At 39.9% G+C, this 20,161-nt stretch overlaps 1 protein-coding gene and 1 non-coding gene across 2 annotated transcripts in view; one reads left to right on the top strand and one right to left on the bottom strand.

Annotated features, from left to right (window-relative positions):
* Positions 1-10,334, top strand: part of ACTR10 (actin related protein 10) — a 36,306-nt gene extending 25,972 nt beyond the window's left edge. Inside the window, exons 11-13 of the mRNA XM_050799711.1 lie at positions 5,896-5,977; positions 7,604-7,805; positions 9,913-10,334. Coding sequence (XP_050655668.1) covers positions 5,896-5,977; positions 7,604-7,805; positions 9,913-10,094 — 466 coding nt within the window. The 3' untranslated portion in view covers positions 10,095-10,334. The remainder of the gene's footprint in view (positions 1-5,895; positions 5,978-7,603; positions 7,806-9,912) is intronic.
* A 5,094-nt stretch (positions 10,335-15,428) lies between these two features.
* Positions 15,429-15,501, bottom strand: TRNAK-CUU (transfer RNA lysine (anticodon CUU)). Its single transcript has one exon. It is a non-coding gene; the product is annotated as a tRNA-Lys (tRNA).
* Positions 15,502-20,161: the final 4,660 nt, after the last annotated feature.

Below are 20,161 nucleotides of genomic sequence, written 5' to 3'. Positions count from 1 at the left end.
TTATTCATGATTTATTTTATTCAGCTTTTTTTTTCTTTTGAGACAAGACCTTGCTCTGTTGTCCAGGCTGGAGTGCAGTGGCACTATCTTGGCTCACTGTAACTTTCATCTCCTGGGTCCAAGCGATTCTGCCTCAGCCTCCCAACTAGCTGGAATTACAGGTGCCTGCCACCACGCCTGGCTAATTTTTGTATTTTTTAATATACACAGGGTTTCACCATGTTGGCCAGGTTGGTCTCAAACTCCTGACCTCAGGTGATCCGCCTACCTTGGCCTCCAACAGTGCTGGGATTACAGGCATGAGCCACCGTGCCCCGCCTATTCAGCTTTTTAAATTTTTAAAAATTAAAAAAAATATATTATCTCCTATTTATGAAGGTAATTGAGAATTAGTTCAATTCATGAAACTAGCCATTCTTTGAAGTGGGGCAGGAAGTATGACACTTTAAAATAGGGGTTAGCAAAATATTTCAGTAAAGGACCAGATAGTAAATAGCTCAGGCTTGGCTGGGCACAGTGGCTCATGCCTGGAATCCCAGAACTTTGGGAGGCTAAGGTGGGCGGATCACCTGAGGTCGGGAGTTTGAGACCAACCCGACCAACAAGAAGAAACCTAGTCTCTACTGAAAATACAAAATTAGCTGGCCATGGTAGCACATGCCTGTAATCCCAGCTACTCAGGAGTCTGAGGCAGGAGAATTGCTTGAACTCGGGAGGCAGGGGTTGCGGTGAGCCAAGATCGCACCATTGCACTCCAGCCTGGGCAACAAGAACGAAACTCCATCTCAAAAAAAAAATAAAATAAAATAAATAACTCAAGCTTTATGGGCCAATATGATCTCTGTTGCAACTACTCAGCTCTATAGTTGGAACACAAAATTAGCCATAGATAATATTTAAATGAGTGAGCATGACTGTGTTCCAGTAAAACTTTATTTGCAAAAACAGGTGGTGGCTGGATTTCATTCTCAGGCCGTATTTGCTGACTCCTGCTTTAAAACTTTTTGTTAGAAAGAATGCATTTTTCCAAATATACTCAGTCTTTAGGACTTAGTAATTCGCCATTTATTGATTTGACTATTCTGTCTGATGATCCAATATAAGTTGTTGTTAAGGACTTACATAATCATATTAGTAACAATATAACATTTGTTTATAACGCAACTTTATAAAATTTATATTGTAAAAGTTTCCTTGTAAAATATAAGGTCAGAAGATTCACAGAAAATTATTATTATGTAACATATTGAACATCTTATTAGGCTTTGAGTTAATGTAGAGCTTGAAGTATTAAAAGAATGAACATAAATACATGGAAGTTAAAGACGGTAGGACAGGGTAGCAAAAGAGTAAGAATGTAGTACTTTTTGCTAGCTATTTTTATATCATTTTAATCTCTTAAGTTATGTTTATTAAATTACTTTTTAAAATTTTCTCCTGATTGTTATTGGATCTCAGTCTAAAGAAGAAGATAACTATTTAAAGAAATACAGAGACCAGGCATGGTAGTTCACACTTGGTTTTTTTTTTTTTTTTTCCTTGAGACAGAGTTTTTGCTCTTTTCGCCCAGGCTGGAGTGCAATGGCACGATCTCGGCTCACTTCAGCCTCCTTCTGGGTGCAAGTGATTCTCCTGCCTCAACTTCCCGAGTATGTAGGCTTATAGGCACCCACCACCATAACCGGCTAATTTTTGTATTTTTAGCAGAGATGAGTTTCACCGTGTTGGCCGGGCTGGTCTCAAACTCCTGACCTCAGGTGATCCACCCGCCTCCGCCTCCCAAAGTGCTGGGATTATAGGCGTGAGCCACCGTGCCTGGCTGGTAGTTCACACTTGTAACCTCAGCACTTTGGGAGGCGGAGGTGGGAGAATATCTTGAGCCCAAAAATTCAAGACCAGCCTGGGCAGCATAGTTTGAGACCCTGTCTCTACAAAAAAAAAAAAAGAAATGTTTTTTAATTAGCCAGGCATGGTGGTACACACCTATAGTCCTAGCTCTTTAGGAAGCTGAGGTGGGAGGATCACTTGAGCCCAGGAGTTTGAGGTTACAGTGATCTGTGATTGTACCACTGTACTTCAGCCTGGGCAACAGAGTAAGACCCCAGGATCCAGCCACTGCACTCCAGACTCGGCAACAGAGCGAGACTCCGTCTCAAAAAAAAAAATTTTTTTTGTAGAGATGGAGTCTCACTCTGTTGCCCAGTTGGTTTCGAACTTCACTCAAGCAGTCCTCCCGCCTTGCCCTCCCAAAGTGTTGGGATTACAGGCATGAGCCACCGCCCCCAGCTCCCCATCTCTATTTTCTTAAAGAAAAAAAGGAAATTCAATCAACATGGAATTGTTGGTTCCAAAAAAATAGGAAAATGCATTGCAAATGAAGGAAGCCAGTATGTCTCACATTCCAAACTCAATTAATTTATGTTTACTAACGTGTTTTTTGTGTTTTGTTGTGTGTGTGTGTGTGTGTGGGGGGTTTTTTTTGTTTTATTTTGAGGTGGAGTTTCACTCTTGTTGCCCAGGCTGGAGTGCAATGGTGCAATCTTAGCTCACCACAACCTCTGCCTCCCGGGTTCAAGCAATTCTTCTGCCTCAGCCTCCTGAGTAGCTGGGATTACAGGCATGCATACCACACCCAGCTAATTTTTGTATTTTTAGTAGAGACGAGGTTTCTCCATGTTAGTCAAGCTGGTCTCGAACTCCTGACCTCAGGTGATCCGCCTGCCTTGGCCTCCTAAAATGCTGGGATTACAGGTGTGAGCCACTGTGCCCAGCCTAACATGTTGTTTCTGCCAAAAGGTATAGTTCCATTGAAACCTTCTAATTAGACACAATACTGACCAGTAGTTGGTTGGTAAAGCAAAAGAAGGGTTATTTAAAGTAAAGGACCATTATAAAAAATCATATACTAAACATTTTATTTTAACTTAAATTTTGTGTGTATTTATGTTTTTCCAAGACCTATTCTTTGAGGCTAAGTCTACTTATAGAGTTCTGACTTAAAATTATAATAACCAGTAAATCATAATTTATGATTTCCTGCTTTTTTGTTCTTTTTATAAGTACAGTAAGAGCTTAAAGTTACTAGGAATCAGTCTTGGTACAGAATCCATCTAGTTGGCTGGGCGTGGTGGCTCATGCCTGTAATTCCAGCATTTTGGTAGGCCAAGGCGGGCGGATCACTTAAAGTCAGGAGTTTGACACCAGCCTGGCCAACATGGTGAAACCCCATCTCTACTATTTACAGAATCCATCTAGTTATTTTCTTCTAGACTTTTACAGTTGTCTCACCTATGTTATAAATATTTTTAAAAACTAACTTGTCGTTCCAAAGCTTTCACATTCATGGAAAGAACAACTTGTTTTCTACCTTAATATTTCATTGGTTAAGTAATAATTGTTAAGTTATATAATTTTAATATCAAATCAGCTGAGAAAAGATTTGGAAATAGAAGAGTGGATCTTTGTAAGCATGCAGCTTAACTGGTGGAAGAAGTCTGCAGGCATAGTGGCAAGGGCCTGACCAGCTATGCCCGTTCAGCATACTGTAGGCCTCAGTTAGTATACTTTAGTGGTGAAGTGGAAAGAATTAGCTAGTAGATTGAGTCTCATGAAGAGGATTTTGTTTTGAAAAGAATTTTTAAACGCTTTAAAATAGTTATGCATAATATCCCGATTTTATAAAAAATAGAGTTTATACCTGTATGTGCATAGTTAATTTTGTATTGTATTGGTTAGGATTTGGTTTGGCCACAGTTATACAAACCTGAAAATAGTGTCTTCAACAAGTTAGAAGTTTATCTCTCATTTAAAAGAAGTTCAAGGCTGAGCACAGTGGCTCACACCTGTAATCCCAGCACCTTGGGATGCCAGTGCTGTTGGATTGCTTGAGCCTGGGATGCAGAGGTTGTGGTGAGCCGAGATTGTGCCATTACACTCCAGCTTGGGCAACAGGGCAAGACCCTATCTCAAAAAATGTGAAATTAAAAGAAAAGAAGTTCAGAGGTAGATCATCCAGGGATGATATTATCGTCTCAGAGACCCAAACATCTTTCCATCTATCATCTTCAGGATGTAGCCCTTGTCCTTGAGGTCCAGGATGGCTGCTGGAGTTGTAGCTACCATGTTTTTGTTTCAAGCAAGTAGTCCTAAGAAGGGAAAGAAGAAAGTGCTTAACTCTTAATTAAAAGTCCAACATAGGCTGGGTGCGGTGGCTCATGCCGATAATCCCAACACTTTGGGGAGGCTGAGGCAGGCAGGTCGCTTGAGGCCAGGAGTTCGAGACCAACCTGGCCAACATGGTGAAACCCCACCTCTACTGAAAATATACAAAAAATTAGCTGGGCGTGGTGGCACAGACCTGTAATCCCAGCTACTTGGGAGGCTGAGACATGAGAATCACTTGAATCTGGGAGGCTGATGCGAGATCACACCATTGCACAGAGCAAGACTCTTTGTCTCAAAAGGGAAAAAAAAAGTCTGACATATTACTTCTGCCTCCATCTCCTTGTCTGGTATTTAACTACATCTAGTTGCAAGAAAGACTGTTTTTTTTTTTAAGAGATGAGGTCTCACTATGCTGAGACCAGTTCTCAGGCTGGTCTTGAACTCCTGGCCTCAAGCCATTCCCCTGCACTGCCTCAGCCTCCTGAAATGCTGGGATTATAGGCATGAGCCATTGCATCTGGCCAGAGGCTGGTAAATACAGTGTTTTAACTAGTGGGATGGGTTGGAGGCACAATATATCCAGCTTAAAAATTGAGTTTTATCTTATTTTCAAATCCTACAGATTAACAGGCAGTAGTAAAAGATAATACAGAGAGGTTCCATATACCCTTTCAGTTTCTCCCAATGGTTAAACATCTTATATAACTATAATATGATATCAAAACTAGTAAATTGGCATTGGCATAAAGTATATGTTAGTTCTGTGTTATTTTATCATATGTAGATTTCTACAGTCACTACAACAATGGAGATACAGAACTATTGCCAGACAGAAAGAAAATTACTGCTTGATCTCACTTGTATATGTGGAATCTAAAAAAAAGTGAAACATCTAGAAACAGAGAGTTGTTAGGAGTTGAGAGGGGAAGGAAATGAGGAGAGGGTCAAAGGACACAAACTTGTAGTTGTGAGTGATGAATAAGCCTAGAGATCTAATGTACAGCATGAGGACTTTAGTTAGTAACACTGTATTCTATACTGAAATTTTGCTAAGAATAGATTTTGGGTGCTCTTACTACTTATGGAAGGTGATGGATAGGTTAGTTTGCTTGAATGTAGTAATTACTTCACTCTGTGTGTGTGTGTATATATATATCAAAATATGTTGTATACCTTAAATATAATATATATAATTTTTTTAAACATATAGAACTCTTTCATCACCACAAAGATCTTCCTCATGCTACCAAAAAGTAATAGTTATTTTAATTTGAGAATAAATTGGAAAATGGATATTTTACTAAGCAACTGGTGATCCTTGTATTATTTTAAAAAAGAAATTGGGGGGGGGGTGGTTGCTTATAAATCTCTTGTATCACCAGCTAATCTGCTTGTTGAATCTTATTATTATAGAATACTATTTCTTTTCTTTTCTTAGGTTTGGGGAGTTATAATTGGACACAAAATAAATGTAAATGTATACATAATAATAGTAACAGCTAATAATTTAGGCAGACCCTGTTCTATTAACTTATTGCATCTTCACCTCAACCCCTGAGGCAGGCATTGTTATCCTTTCCATTTACAAATGAGAACAACTTGTATTTTAATAATTATTCTTTGTTAATGTAGTATTGGTACTTAAAAATACTATGTAAATGGAAATCATGGTATATTCTGTGTAATAATATGTGACACCAACAGAAAGCTCTCTTTTTCAAATCCCATTAGAGATTCAGTTGTGGAAATTCTTTTTGAACAAGATAATGAAGAGAAATCAGTTGCCACTTTAATATTGGATTCCCTTATACAGGTATTTTATCTTGTCAAAAAAATTCCCTTTATTATCACAGTCCTTTAAATAAAAATTTTAAATGTTATTTTAGGCAACTAGCAATCCTTGTCACATATTATTTTTAATATGTGTCAACAACTAATCTGCTTATTGAATTTTATTAATTTTTACAGAATACGGTCCTCTTTTAAAACTTTTTAAACTTTTATTTTAAAATGTTATAGTTCATGAGTTTTACTTTGGCACTGAGAAATGGCATCTACAGCATTCCAAACCCCAGGATAATGAGTGCCATGGACATGTGCTTATTTATTTATTTATTTATTTATTTAGAGATAGTCTCGCTCTGTCACCCAGGCTGGAGTGCAGTGGCGTGATCTTGGCCCACTGCAACTTCCGCCTCCTGGGTTCAAGTGATTCTTCTGCCTCAGCCTCCCAAGTAACTGGGATTACAGGCGCCCACCACCATGCCTGGCTAATTTTTGCATTTTTAGTAGATACAGGGTTTCACCATGTTGGCCAGGCTGGTCTCGAACTCCTGACCTTGTGATCCACCCACCTCTGCCTCCCAAAGTGCTGGGATTACAGGCGTGAGCCACTGTACCTGCCTTTTTTTTTTTTTTGACAGAGTTTTGCTCTTGTTGCCCAAGCTGGAGTACAATGGTGTGATCTCGGCTCACTGCAACCTCCACCTCCTGGGTTCAAGCGATTCTCTTGCCTCAGCCTCCCAAGTAGCTGGGATTACAGGCATGTGCCACCATGCTGGCTAATTTAGTGTTTTTGGGTAGAGATGGAGTTTCTCCATTTTGGTCAGGCTGGTCTTGAACTCCTGACCTCAGGTGATCCACCTGTCTCAGCCTCCCAAAGGGCTTGGATTACAGGCATGAGCCACCGTGCCCAGTGACGTGCATTCTTTTAAGAGTCAGGACCAGATTTTTATTTAGTACCTAGTGTGGTTTATGGTTCCTTCCAATTCAGGGTTGTATAGTATTCAATTTTAAATTCCACAGGACATATGGTAATAATATGTCTCTTTTTTTTAATGACTATGTAATTATAGGGCTTCGCATGAAATACCATTGCCTTGGAAGATATGTTTGCCTCTAGGGCTCCATTCATTGAAGGACCTTATCATTGCTAACTCTTAAAGAGAACTGATGTAGAACCATAATTTTTCTAGGAGTATTATCTTCCCACTTAACAACTGGCACTTGAATACACCTTGGAAAAACGAAATTTCCACATACTTCCCTTACCCCAAAAAAGAGAAGTTATTTCTTCTCATGCTCTTTGCCCTACTTAATCATTGCTACCCTGACAGTGAGAACACTCACATATTACTGCCGTATACCCTATGGAATGTAAAATGCTATGCTATTAGACTTTAAAATATTTTAAAATCTTTTAAGTTTGTGTATATATTTGGCAGTATTTTTATGGTGGTTATACTTGCTTTGCTACATGAAAGAAACCTTGCCGTGGCCCTTTTTGTGATACAAATGATCACCTGTTTAATCTGTAGTATTATAATAATAATATGTATAATCATAGTATATATAATATGTATATTTTCTTAAGTTCAGTCAAGCATTATTTGTACAGTTCAGAATAAGTCCTTCTTTTTTTCTTTCTTTTTAATAACAGTGTCCAATAGACACCAGGAAGCAACTAGCAGAGAATTTGGTAGTCATAGGGGGCACTTCTATGTTGCCAGGATTTCTCCACAGATTGCTTGCAGAAATAAGGTATTTGGTAGAAAAACCAAAATATAAAAAAGCCCTTGGCACTAAGACATTTCGAATTCATACTCCACCTGCAAAAGCTAATTGTGTGGCCTGGTTGGGAGGTAAGAATTTCACTTTTAAAATATAGTGATTATATAGTATTTGGTCTCTGAATGACACTATTAATGGATATATTAGAATAAATCATTCAGGGTTCAGAATTGCCCACTTGATAAATACAACTAACATTGACTTTTTCTTTTTTTTTTTTTTTTTTTTTTTTTTGAGATGGAGTCTCACTCTGTCACCAGGTTGGAGTGCAGTGGTGCGATCTGGGCTCACTGCAAGCTCTGCCTCCCAGGTTCAAGCAATTCTCCTGCCTCAGCCTCCCGCGTGTCTAGGACTACAGGCGCGCACCACCATGCCCAGCTACTTTTTGTATTTTTGGTAGAGATGGGGTTTCACCATGTTGGCCAGGAGGGTCTTGATCTCTTGACCTCGTGATCCACCCACCTCGGCCTCCCAAAGTGCTGGGATTATAGGCATGAGCCACCACGCCCAGCTGACTTTTTCTTAAATTATATTAATTGTCAGAATTTTATATCTAATTCTCTTGGCATTTGCACTGTGATATTAACTTCCTCATTTAGTTAAAGTCATCCCTCAAAATAGTGAAAGCTATGAATTTATTCCAGTGATGGATGCTACCTTTTTTTTTTTTTTTTTTTTTTTTTTTTTGAGACAGAGTTTCATCCTTGTTGCGCATCCGGCTGGAGTGCAATAATGCGATCTCAGCTCACTGCAACGTCCGCCTCCCAGCCTCAAGCGATCCTCCTGCCTCCACCTCCCTAGTAGCTGGGATTATAGGCACCCGCCACTACGCCCGGCTAATTTTTTTGTATCTTTAGTAGAGACAGGGTTTCTCCATGTTGGTCAGGCTGGTCTCAAACTCGTGACCTCAGGTGATCCACCTGCCTCGGCCTCCCAAAGTGCTGGGATTACATGTGTGAGCCACTGTGCCCGGCTTACCATTTCTTAAAATGTTTATTTTAATGTCTTGCAAATTTAGTGAGCCACATATGAAAATTGGTCTCTTTATTTTATAACTGTATTTGTGGCTGAGTTCATTAAATGTTTTAAGTAATGATGGTTTCACCGAAATAAGGAAATAACCTAATAAGTACAGTTGACCCTTGAACAACATGGGTTCGAATTATGTGGGTCCATTGATATGCTGTTTTTAGGAAATAATGTTGGAAAAATTTTTGAAGATTTGCAGCAATTGGAAAAAACAGACAAACCACGTAGCCTAGAAATATCAAAAAAATTAAGAAAAAGATATGTCATGAATGTATAAAAAATACATATGTAGATACTGGTCTGTTTATGTGTTAATTGACTATTCATGTTATTGGTAAGACTTCTCAGTCAACAGTAGACTATTGGTAGTTAAGTTTTGGGGGAGGCAAAAATTATACATGGATTTTTTCAGGTGCTTGTGGGTGCACACCCCTAATCCCTGCATTGTTCAAAGGTCAGCTGTAACTACTTTGAAGGGAAAAACAATAATGAATATGTACATTTATATACGTTCTGATATATGTTTTATGATGCAGAGCTAGAAGGTATCAGGATTGTACATTCAGAGAGAAAAACAAAGTAGTGTGACATTTTAAAATGAATGTTATATAATTTCTTGTAAAATAGGATTTGGTATAAATGTAGTTTTGATCTAGGACAAATTGATTTAGTAATGGAATTGTTTTTAAAAGACTGCCTTGTGGGTCTTAATAAGGTCTTCAGTATAGAATGTTAGGACATTATGATGATGTTTATTGGGTTTTGCAGTACCATTTTATTTATTGATATGTAACCTTAGTTGTGAGAGGGAAAACTCAGAATCTTGTTGATTGTATTTACACAAAGTTGAAAATACCTTCCACTTCACTCTATCTAACTTGCTTTTAAATGCAATAATACTTGTTATCATGTTCACTCTTAACCTGCTAAAGGCCATTTCAATTACTTTAACACGGAGTTATGGCTTACTCTGTTATTCAAAATATAAAATAAAGAATAGCTTGACTGGAATTACTTTGAAGATTGTGGCAATGCATTGCTGAATTTTACCAATCCACTTTTGTCATATAGTGAAGTAGATGTATATGTACATAAAGTTTTCTAGTAAAAGTTTTCATCTTAGCTATAAAAAATATTTTTGTCACACAGGGGCTATTTTTGGAGCATTACAAGATATACTTGGGAGCCGTTCTGTTTCAAAGGAATATTATAATCAGACGGGCCGTATACCTGATTGGTGTTCTCTCAATAACCCACCTTTGGAAATGATGTTTGATGTTGGGAAAACTCAACCACCTCTGATGAAGAGAGCGTTTTCCACTGAGAAATAGAAGTTTGATTAAAAAATCAACCTTGCTTCATATTAAATATTTAACCAATTATAAGCAAATTGTACAAAGTATGTAGGATGTTTTGTTACAGAGGAGTATAGTGGAAGTGAAAGCATTCTGTGTTTACTCTTTGCATTAATATATAATTCTTTTGACTTTGTTTCTCTTGTGTACTGGTAACATGGTAGCTGGTGCTTACTGAAATCTGTTGTGTTAATATCAATAAAGTATAGTAAAGCAGTTTGATTTTGGAAGTTTGTTATGTGGCTTTTTTTTTTTTTTTTTTTGAGACAGAGTCTCCCTCTGTTGCCCAGGCTAGAGTGCAGTGGCGCTCTGCTCACTGCAAGCTCCACCTCCCAGGTTCATGCCATTCTCCTGCCTCAGCCTTCTGAGTATCTGGATTACAGGCACCAGATTACAGGCGCCCGCCACCATGCCCAGCTAATTTTTTGTGTATTTAGTAGAGACAGAGTTTCACCGTGTTAGCCAGGATGGTCTCGATATCCTGACCTCGTGATCCACCCACCTCCGCCTCCCAAAGTGCTGGGATTACAGGCGTGAGCCAGCGTACCCAGCCTATGTGGCTTGTTTTTCAAAAAGAAGAGTATTTCTCCACAGTTCACATAACCTGTTCTGGGCTCATTAATTTTATTTCCAGCAATTACTCCATTTAAATCATAAATAGTGTTAACAATTACTAGTTATTTCAAATACTAACATGGGTCCATTTAAAAAAATTATTTATTTTGGTGCTTGGGTGTCCATATTATAATAATGTTGTTTTTCCAGAAATATATTTGATCTTTGGACTGAGAACGTTTGGTAACATGGTCAAGCATTTGTTAAGCAAAGTGTGGAAATGTTCACTTTTTAACTTCACCATTTTTTTAATGAGCAATTCTACATTTCTAAGAAAAAAGATACTTCATTTTTATATAAGGTTACAACTGCTTTGTAAAAATGTATTCACAATGCCATTAATCTTTGTGTTTGTGCTTTATATCTTCTCAGGGCAGAGGTTCTTTGAAATATGTACTCAATCATTTAACTTTTTATTTTATTTTTTCATTTGTTTTTAATGAACTACCTCTTGTTGAAATTTTGCTGGCTTCATTCTTTTGGGATACCTGTCTCCTCTAGTCCTACCACTGTTCCATAGCACTCTTTCCCTAAGCACAGTACCCATAATTGGGGCACTTCTAACTTTTACCTTGTCATCGTTTCAACAGAGGTTTTATCTTCTTTTCTGGAATATAAGCTCCATTAGAACGAGGCTTGTCTATTTCTTAACTTTGAACCCTCCCAGGAGGATTGCCAGGAATAGATATACTATTAATTGCCAATTGGATGGATTTACTATTTTATTAACATTATCTCTTTTTTCAGTAAACATGAACTTTACATTTATATTGACTTCATCTTTTGTTGAATTTAGATTATTTATGAGAAGTTTTCATCATTGAATAATATCAAAAACAGGACCTGTGACTGAAATAGAGCTTTAAAACTGGCTATAAAGTAGCAGACAACTAGTGGCTGAAGTTAAGGAATGTAGCCTTCTGTTATGGTTTGAATTATGCCCCTCAAAAAGATAGGTTGAAGTCCCAACCCCTGTACCTTGTGAACGTGACCTTATTTGGAAAGAGTTGCAGATGTAGTCAAATTAAGACGTGATCATTAGGGTGATGCCCTGATCCAGTAAGACTGGTGTCTTTGTAAGAAGAGGAAGCCAGTTGTGGTGGCCCATCCCTGTAATCCCAGCATTTTGGGAGGCTGAGGCGGGTGGATCACTTGAGGTCAGGAGTTCGAGACCAGCCTGGCCAACATGGTGAAACCCCATGTCTACCACAAATACAAAAATTAGCCAGGTATGGTCATGCATGCCTGTAATCCCACTACTCCTGAGGCTGAGGCAGGAGGATTGCTTGAACCCGGGAGGTGGAGGCTGCAGTGAGCCAAGATCACACCGCTGCACCCCAGCCTGGGTGACAGAGTGAGACCTTGTCTCAAAAAACAAACAAAAAAACCTAAGGAAAGGCATGCCTAACATATTCCAGGATTGATAAGGAGGCCAATTTGGCTCGTGTAGAGTGAGCAAGAAGAGAAGCAATAGTAGATGGGGGAGTGGGGGTATATCTTATAAGGATACATCTTACTGAGTCAAACAGCATATCCTTGGAGTGTTTTGAGTGGAAAATTGACAAGATCTGGCTTGTTTAAACCGGATTATTCTGGATGTTGTGTCAAGAATAGAGTTTAAAGAGACAAATTGAAGCAGGAAAATCAGTTAAGAAACCATTGCAGTAATCTCAGTGAGATGATGTTTTCTAAGCCAGGGTGCTAGCTGTAAAGATGAGAACTACTGGATTCTGGATACATGGAAGGTAGACCAACAGGATTTCCTGATAGATCTTACGTGGATGTTTCAGTTACCTATTGCTATGTGACAAACTTCTAAAAGTTAATGGCTTAAAACAATATGAATCCTATTTGCTTATGGTGGGGTGGGTCAGAATTCAGGCAAGACTCAGGTGAGCAGTTCTGTTCCATGTAGTATGAGCTGGAGATAGACACCTGGCTGTATTTAATTGGTGTGCTGGGGTGGAAGGTCTAGGACAGCCTTGTTTACAAGTCTCAGTGTCAGTGCTCACTCCATGCCTTCTCTGTCTTCCACATGCTTCTCTCCACGTGGCTGGCTTAGGCTCCCTCAGCATGGTGGTCTCAGGATACTGATTTATTACTTGGCAGCTTGGATCCAAACCCCATTGTGTGAGTTCTCCTCAAGACACTGTTTGCATCATGCTTTCTGTTGTCCTATTAGCCAAAGTTAGTCACGTGGCCAAGCTCACAGTCAGTATGGCAGGGGAATATTGAAAGACACTTTCACAATGGGGTTGGAGAGAGAGGAATCAATAATGTTTCCAGTATTGTTCATGCATCTAGAAGGATGGTGTTGCCGTTAGTGGGGAAAAAAAGAAAAATTACATGAGAAACAAGTTTTGGGGCAAAGATCAAGAGTTTTTGTACACGTTTAGTATGAGTTATCTACCACACATCCAAATGGATATAGACGTTTGACATTTAAGGGAGAGATCTGGGCTCTCTTAAAAGTTTTGAATCAGCCGGGCACGGTGGCTCATGCCTGTAATCCCAGCACTTTGGGAGGCTGAGGCGGGCAGATTACCCAAGGTCAGGAGTTTGAGACCAGTCTGACCAATATGGTGAAATCCTATCTCTACTAAAAATACAAAAATTAGCCAGGTGTGGTGGGGGATGCCTGTAGTCCCAGCTATTCGGGTGGTTGAGACAGGAGAATTGCTTGAACCCGGGAGGCGGCAGTTGCAGTGAGCCGAGATCATGCCACTGCACTCCACTGCACTCCAGCCTGGGCGACAGAGTGAGACTCCGTCTCAAAAAAAAAAAAAAGTTGTGAATCATCAGCAAGTGTCTGGTATTTAAAACTGTAAGATCACCAAGTGCATGAGTGTGGATAGAGAAGAGGAACAAGGACTCACCCATCCCTGAGCACTCCCAAGTGAAGAGACAGGAGAGAAAGGAAGTAGCTGGTGAGATAGGGGAGAAAACAAGAGCATTAGTGTCCTGGAAGCCAAAGGGGAGATGTGGATCCAGCATGGAGTGATCAAATTTGTAATAGATTTCTGATAGTCCAAGTAAATTAGGCCTTGCAGTTAATTTGATTTTGTGGAGATGAATGATGACCTTTTCATGTACAGTTTAGTAGACTAGTGGGGTGTGGCGGGAGGGGCAGGAAGTCATGACTAGAGTGGGTTGAGAAGAGCAAGAAGTAGTGCCTGACATCTGGGAACTAATCTTAACACAGGTAAGCCTCAATGCTATTACAGATTGATATGATGCTTTCAGCAAACTATGCTTTTCTTCTGTTTTTCACATAACATACCCTTCAGACAAGTTGGTCACTGTGCAACTCAAAACACCAAACATCCCTCTTGCTAAAGGAGTGACTGTTACTTTGTTTCACCTTTATCCCTCCTTTAGTCTGCCATCCTTTTAGATTTCAGATCCTAGAATTGCCCTGGTTTTCTGAGAGCACACAATTCAGAACAAGCCCCTACTTACTTAGACCCTCCCCCAAATTACCCAACAAAAGCCAAGATCCTATAATCACCATCTTACTGAATTACCCCACACTTCTCCCTTATTGCCATGAGTAATAAATTAAACGTATTTGACAACAGGTGTGGGGGTTTTCTGTTTTATTTTAGTTTATTTTTTGGTCTATGGCTGAAGGGCATTGTCAGGGTTAAGAGGTGGGAGGGAGGGGAAACTTGAGCTTAGGCAAAAGGGGATGGGCTTTTGCTACAAAGGGGAACAGAGAAATAGAATGGCAGCCTGTGAGGAAACTAGGTCGAAGTTTTTAAGATAAATAACAGCATGTTTGTGTGTTGAACGGAAAAATCAAGAAAGGAGAAAAATTGATCCTTTAGTGGCGAGCTGGGGGATGACACGTGGAGGGTACAGGATCCAGTGCTTTAGGTAGGATTGGCTTCAGGTATGAAGGAGCATAAACCGTTCACCTCCGTGTTCTGGTGGGTGAGATCCTGGAATGTGTCTGGCTGTGGTGGTTCGAGTGGGCGAGGACGTTCTGATGACTTCACAGTTCTCAGTGCAAAGGGGAGAAGGCGGAAACCTTTCCTCCCTCGCATATCCAATTGCCTATCCAAATTTTCACATCTCAGTTGTTTTGTACGTCTTCAAAGAGCCTTTACTAGAATCTTAATTTCCTAGTATCCATCCCCAAGAAGAATGGAAGAAAACTTGATGTATGCACTGGTGGTATAAATCTCACTACAAAAAGAACTATTTTTCACTATATATTTCTTCAGGGATAGACTCCATATTGAGTGGAGGAAAAAGAAGGACACAGAGAGAGAGAAACAGAGAAGGATAAATTGGTTCTTTTTCTTCCGAGTCCTCAGGTGCCTCCAAATGTTTTTACATCCGGTCTCTTAAATTTTAGAAAAGCAGCCAAAATGTGGCGCTCATAAGTTTGTTAAGATAACAATTAAAACTGCCCTCTACTACCAACTATGCAAGTATGCATAGTAACACAAAAAACTAGTCTTCAACAGTGGGCATTTGGTTTCCTGTGTGTTTTAAAGAGAACACGGGGAGGGGACATGTGATTTCAATTGCACAAGCACAGTTTGTGACCTGTTTCGTTTACAAAAGGAGAACTTTTTACTGGAGAATCTGGTTAATACTGAAAGTGTTTAAACTAATTGGGCTTAAGAACTCTGTAGTTCAGGTGCTTTAGAGAAACCATTTAAGTTTCAGAAGAAAAATTTAAAGCCGCGCCCAACGTGGGGCTCGAACCCACGACCCTGGGATTAAGAGTCCCATGCTCTACCGACTGAGCTAGCCGGGCGCCTGTCACAGTGCTTTACATTTCTACCTCTTGAGGAGTATTTTAACTACATGGTTTGCTCCTCCCCGTAGTTTCTTTTGTAAACAAATGTGTAACGTACTGTTAGATCGGCACTTCAGAATTATTTTTTAAGAGTGTTCTAAATATTTAATTGTACTTAGATTTAAGAATGTTTGTATATGTATCCAAAGATCATTGAAAACATGCGAGTCTTTATCATTACAGAGTCATTGAATCTTTTAAACAAAGTGTTTAAAAATATTTACCAACCAGTATGTTTTGTTTACATAAATACATATCAAGGCCATCCAACTTCCATCAAATGGCATACCGGATTCCTACATGTTTGGGCTCCGCATTTAAGAAACAAAGTCCAATCTCTGAGAGGTTAGTTTCCCTGAACAGCCGCGGGGATTAGCTATTTTCTTTAGTATGGTCTGATGAAGGAGAGTTAAATTCAGAAAAGGAGGCTTCGAGTCAATTAACATAAATTCTCTTTCGAGTAATTGTCTGGCAATGAGCGACAGGACGTTTGGAGGGTGCTATTATTCTCCTCAAATGACAGAAGCTGGGAGGAAAGAATTACAGTCTCTAAATCTAATGGTAAAGAATGTGAACTCTAAGAGGCAAAGGGTCAGAAACCTGATTTTAATCAAATTACCATAGGAGATACTGGAATAATGTCATATGGAAATATATATATTCTGAAATGATGGTGAACCTTTCTAGATAAGAAATTCTGGCCGGGCGCGGGACGCCTATAATCCCAGCACTTTGGGAGGCGGAGGCAGGCAGATCACGAGGTCAGGAGTTCAAGACCAGCCTAGCCCCCGCTCCTGTCTCTACTAAAAATACAAAAAATTAGCCGGGAGTGGTGGCCGACACCTGTAATCCCAGCTACTCGGGAGGCTGAGGCGACAGTGCGGGACTCCATCTCAAAAAAAAAAATTTCTTCTAATTTCTGTGATAATGGAGAGGGGTGTGGTGTTGATACTACTGCTTAGCAGTGCAAGTTAAAGACCAATTTGTAAACCTGAAAATAACAAATAATTCTTACGATAGTATCCCCAAAGCACAGTATTTGGAAGCTAGATACATTGGGCATCACATTTCCTGAGGTATTCAATTTAAAAATAATAAGATACGTCATAAAATAGTATACATTTAGAGTTGCCTTGCTCTGTCGCCCAGGCTGGAGTGCAGTGGTTTGATCTCGGCTCACTACAACCTCCGCCTCCCAGGTTCAAGCGATTATCCTGCCTCAGCCTCCCAAGTAACTGGGATTACAGGAACCCGCCGTCATGCCCGGCTAATTTTTGTAGGGACCGGGATTCACCGTGTTGGCCAGGCTGGTCTTGAACTCCTGATCTCAGGCGATCCACCCGCCTAGGCCTCCCAATAGGCTGGGATTACAGACATGGGCCACTACGCCTGGCCTTTTTTTCTTTTTTCTTTTTTTGAGAAGGAATCTGGCTAGGCGCGATCTCAGCTCACGGCAACCTCCGCCTCCCGGGTTCAAGCAATTCTTCTGCCTCAGCCTCAGCCTGCGGAGTAGCTGGGACTACAGGCATGCACTACCACGCCCAGCTAATTTTTGTATTTTCAGTAGAGACAGCGTTTCACCATGTTGGTCAGGCTGGTCTCGTACTCCTGACATCAGGTGACCCGCCTGCCTTGGCCTCCCAAAGTGCTGGGATTACAGGCATGAGCCACCGCGCCCGGCCGAAAGAGCCCCCAAATTCTTAATTATTAATAAATATTGAGTGCACTAGGTGCTCAAATAGTGTTTATCACACACAGGTAATGATGTTAATTAAAAGATTAACTGGATACCTAAACAAGTTTTGAGTACTTATGGTTTACCTCCAAGGCCAACCCTTCTGCAACTATTAACCTTTAGCTTTCTTCACCCCTTTCTTGAACTATTGTGGTCTAAATCGGAACTCCCCAGGAAAGAATTGCAATTAGAGGCCAGGTGCAGTGGCTCAGGCTTGTAATCCCAGAATTTTGGAAGGCCAAGGAGGGCGAATCACCTGAGGTCAGGAGTGTGCGCTCAGTCTGGCCAACATGGTGAAACCCAGTCTCTACTAAAAATACAAAAATTAGCGGGGCATGGTGGTGCACATCTGTAATCCCATCTACGCGGGCTGTTGAAGCAGAAGAATCGCTTGAATCCCGGGGGGTCAGAGGTTGCAGTGAGCAGAGATCATGCCACTGCACTCCAGCCTGGGTGACAGAGCAAGATTCAGTCTCAAAAAAAAAAAAAAAAAAAAAAAAGAATTACAACTGGAATGTTTTAACGAGTGTTAGGTAAATTAAGTGGCCAGTCTTCCAAGTAATTCAAGTCCTTTTATCTATCAATTTGTTCAAAAATAAAAACATCAATTGTAATGCTTCATTCGCAGGAAAAAGCAATTGAAATTCCTTTTTTCCCCTTACTTTCTATATCCAATTCTGCAAACCCTATGTCTTAGCCCATATTCTGCTGCTATAACAGAATACCACAGACTAGGTAATAACAAACAAGAAAAGTTTATTTGGCTCACGGTTTTAGAAGTTCAAGAGTATGGCACTGATATCTGGCAAGGGCCTTGTGCTGTATTATCCCACGACAGAGGATCAGAAGAGCAAGCGAATATGTGAGACAGAGAGCTGAAATCCAGTGAAATTCATCCTTGTATTAGGAACCCACTCCCAAGATAACTAACCCATTCTAGAAATGACATTCATCCACAGTGCCCTCATGATCTAATCACCTCTTACAGGCCCCACATGGCAATACCATTACATTACAATTAAATTTCGACACGTGTTTTGAAGAGGACATTCAAACCATAGCACCCTACACATCTGAAATCCATCCACACATTTCCACCTCCACTGCCACCACTTTAGTCCAAATCACTCTCCATTACTGCTAGCTCACAAAAGTGCAATAACTTTCCAACTAGTATCCCTGTTTCTCTTCTTTCCCTTAGCTATCATTCTTCACACAGAAATAAGAGCTCATTTAATGATTTAAATCAAATCATATAATTCTCCTGCTTTAAAAACTCCTGATAACCTCACAGTAGAAAACCAGTAATAAATGTGAAAGGAATGACGGAATTAGAAAATCACCATTTGGCAACCATTGTAATAATAAATTCAAACAAGAATCATCAGATATTAGAATTAATGAGTGAAATGTTGAGGCGTAAACAGGACGTGTACATATTCTCAAAGTATTTCCTCACAAGATACTAATTACAAAGGTAAAAGTAGAAACATTATCAGGGATAAATCTTCAGCCAGTGATCAAAGTTAACATTATCAGCAATAAAACAACTAACATCATGTCCCTAATACAATGCTCTGACATGAATGAATACAAGGTCATTTCTGTAGTATTCCTGCCACAAATGCATCACTTGAATCAAATAACAACAAAAAAATCAAACCTAAATTAAGGAATATTCTACAAAATAAATGGTTTGTATTCTTCGAAAATCTTCATGTCATGATAACTGAAGAAATACTGCTGGGCGCAGTGGCTCACGCCTGTAATCCCAGCACTTTGGGAGGCCGAGGCGGGCGGGTCACAAGGTCAGCAGATCGAGACCATCCTGGCTAACACGATGAAACCCCGTCTCTACTAAAAAATACAAAAAATTAACTGGGCGTGGTGGCGGGCGCCTGTAGTCCCAGCTACTCGGGAAGCCGAGGGAGGAGAATGGCGTGAACCCGGGAGGCAGAGCTTGCAGTGAGCGGGAGATCGCGCCACTGCACTCCAGCCTGGGCGACAGAGCGAAACTCCGTCTCAAAAACAAACAAAAAAACCTGAAGAAATACTAAGCAGCTATTTTCCAGACTAAAGCAGACAACTGAATGCAAGGTGTGATCTTGGATTTTCTTTAGCTATGAAGGACTTTATAGGGAAAATTACCCCCCCAAAAAAAGAAAGTTGATAGATCACAGTATTGCTAGTTTTCTAATTTTCACAATAATACTGTGTCTATGTAAAATAATGTTCCTGTGTTGGGGGGGAAATACACACTGACGTATTAATATTTAGGAGTAAAAAAAGGCTGATGCCCTATTTACAATCGGATTAAAATTCAAACCACTTCAAGATTTGCTGTCATGTGCACTTGTTCTCTTCCTGTCACTCTTCCCCACTTAATGAGGGGTCACTCTGACGTGACAGTTCCTAGCGCAAGCCAAGTTTTTTACTGTTCCCTCAACCACTCTTTTGTTATCCTATTTTAAATATCACTCACTTAGAAAGTCATTCCCTGAGCACACTGCCTAAAGTTAGTACCTCCATTCTCTATTAAAGCACTCTTCCTTCTTACTATTTTGCTTATTTATCGTTATCTATTTCTTCCTACTGAATGTAAATTCCATTAGAAACGGTGGTATGTTCTGTTTACAGCTTTTTCTTGAACACGTGGAATACATTAGCGCTCAATAAATATCTTTAATCAGACATATCTTTAACTCTACCAAAAAGCGTTATACTCATAGAAAGAGTACTAATACTTGTGTAAAATTCCAAGCTGAATTCAAAGACGATACCCTTGAAGCGAAACTTCCCGAGAGCCTGGCATAAGAAGGTGAGGTGGATGCCATCAAGATTCTAGGTCAGGATGGGGACGCGGAGGAAGACAGGTTACTTCGC

This window comes from Macaca thibetana, chromosome 7 (assembly GCF_024542745.1).
Source record: "Macaca thibetana thibetana isolate TM-01 chromosome 7, ASM2454274v1, whole genome shotgun sequence".
Taxonomy (NCBI): domain Eukaryota; kingdom Metazoa; phylum Chordata; class Mammalia; order Primates; family Cercopithecidae; genus Macaca; species Macaca thibetana.
This window is presented reverse-complemented; position numbering and strand designations above follow the sequence as displayed.